At 43.5% G+C, this 2091-nt stretch overlaps 2 protein-coding genes across 2 annotated transcripts; both read left to right on the top strand.

Annotated features, from left to right (window-relative positions):
- Window positions 1-5: 5 nt before the first annotated feature.
- LOC111786754 (UPF0301 protein Ppha_2142-like) lies at window positions 6-796 on the top strand (the record flags this gene model as incomplete). The annotated part of the gene is given in 2 exon segments (XM_023666983.1): window positions 6-202; window positions 204-796. Coding segments are annotated over 2 exon segments (645 nt in total), but the record flags the coding sequence as incomplete, so codon positions are not given.
- A 32-nt stretch (window positions 797-828) lies between these two features.
- Window positions 829-2091, top strand: LOC111786753 (UPF0301 protein Cag_1601-like). The gene is made up of 2 exons (XM_023666982.1): window positions 829-1085; window positions 1367-2091. Exons 1-2 carry the CDS (start codon window positions 897-899, stop codon window positions 2018-2020), a joined length of 843 nt encoding a protein of 280 aa, XP_023522750.1. The 5' UTR covers window positions 829-896; the 3' UTR covers window positions 2021-2091.

Here is a 2091-nt window from a genome sequence, read left to right as displayed (position 1 = left end):
GTGGTGTGAATTATTTGCAGGCAGAGAAGGTGGAAAATGCAAAGGGTGACGCTCACGAGTGTAGGCCTCTGGGCCTGAAGTGGGCACATCCCATTCCTGTGCCTGAGACTGGGTGTGTCCTTGTGGCCACAGAGAAGTTGGAGGGTGTTCGCAGTTTTGAGCGAACAGTCATTCTTCTCCTCAGATGTGGAAACAGACATCCTGANTAATTCCCCGCTCCACAAAAAGATCAAGCATATGAATCCAACCAATCTTGACTTAGCAACTACTTTCTCTGATTGCTCTCTACACTTTGGAGGGCCTGTTGAGGCGAGCATGTTTTTGATGAAAACAGGAGAAAAATTGAAACTCCATGGGTTTGAAGAAGTGATCCCAGGCCTCTGCTTTGGCGCTCGAAACAGCCTTGATGAAGCTGCAGTGCTGGTGAAGAAGGGAATCCTTAAGCCTCAGGACTTCAGATTCTTTGTGGGCTATGCTGGGTGGCAACTGGATCAATTGAGGGAGGAGATTGAATCAGATTACTGGCATGTGGCTGCTTGTAGCTCAAATCTAATTAGTGGCGCCGCATCAGAGGGACTCTGGGAGGAGATTTTGCAGTTAATGGGTGGTCACTATTCAGAGTTGAGCAGAAGGCCCAAGCAAGATATGTAGCTACCTATTTATTTCAAGGAACACTCAAAATTCTGAACTCAAATGCGTAATCTAAGTTAAGCTAAAAGCCACAAAAAGCTGGAAGCCAAATGTACAGAAGTTAGCTCGCTTTTGAAATTTAGAACACATCATCCCTTTCTAAGCACAGCAACGNTTTTTTTTTTTTTTTTTTTTTTTTTTTTTTTTGTTCCTAAATATAAAGTGCCTTTTGGAAACCGTTTTAATATTTATTATCTGTGCCCACCATGAGAACTATCATTTTTTGTTTTTCTTTCGTAAGTGCAGGAAATGGTGACCATTCGGTACCTGGAGATGACGCTAAATCAAACAATATTTCTGATGCCAACAAAACTAATGAATCTTCTTCCCAAAAATCACATCATATTAATTTGGACTGGAGGGAATTCAGAGCAAATCTATTTGCTCGTGAGCAGGTGATTTATGATGCTTTTACAGAATTTGATCATACTCCTAATAGGAAATGGGTATAATCTGGTAATTATGAGATACCGCGTTTTTAGTTCCCTAGGGTAGAAACCCTCGCATACACGCCTAAAGCTTATCTTTTGTTGCATTAGAAGATTATGGTGTTACCTGGTTTCATGAGGTAGGATAGGTGAAGAACATAAATGCAGACAAAACAGGGTGAATGAAAGAAATGTAAACTCCTTGATCATCCAATGCACTATTCTTGCGTGGTGTGAATTATTTGCAGGCAGAGAAGGTGGAAAATGCAAAGGGTGACGCTCACGAGTGTAGGCCTCTGGGCCTGAAGTGGGCACATCCCATTCCTGTGCCTGAGACTGGGTGTGTCCTTGTGGCCACAGAGAAGTTGGAGGGTGTTCGCAGTTTTGAGCGAACAGTCATTCTTCTCCTCAGATGTGGAAACAGACATCCTGAGGAGGGGCCATTTGGGGTTGTGATTAATTCCCCGCTCCACAGAAAGATCAAGCATATGAATCCAACCAATCTTGACTTAGCAACTACATTCTCTGATTGCTCTCTACACTTTGGGGGGCCTGTTGAGGCGAGCATGTTTTTGATGAAAACAGGAGAAAAATTGAAACTCCATGGGTTTGAAGAAGTGATCCCAGGCCTCTGCTTTGGCGCTCGAAACAGCCTTGATGAAGCTGCAGTGCTGGTGAAGAAGGGAATCCTTAAGCCTCAGGACTTCAGATTCTTTGTGGGCTATGCTGGGTGGCAACTGGATCAATTGAGGGAGGAGATTGAATCAGATTACTGGCATGTGGCTGCTTGTAGCTCAAATCTAATTAGTGGCGCCGCATCAGAGGGACTCTGGGAGGAGATTTTGCAGTTAATGGGTGGTCACTATTCAGAGTTGAGCAGAAGGCCCAAGCAAGATATGTAGCTACCTATTTATTTCAAGGAACACTCAAAATTCTGAACTCAAATGCGTAATCTAAGTTAAGCTAAAAGCCA

This window comes from Cucurbita pepo, unplaced genomic scaffold, assembly GCF_002806865.2.
Source record: "Cucurbita pepo subsp. pepo cultivar mu-cu-16 unplaced genomic scaffold, ASM280686v2 Cp4.1_scaffold002677, whole genome shotgun sequence".
Lineage (NCBI taxonomy): Eukaryota > Viridiplantae > Streptophyta > Magnoliopsida > Cucurbitales > Cucurbitaceae > Cucurbita > Cucurbita pepo.
The sequence above is the reverse complement of the archived record's forward strand: the minus strand, read 5'-3'. Positions and strand labels throughout refer to the sequence as shown.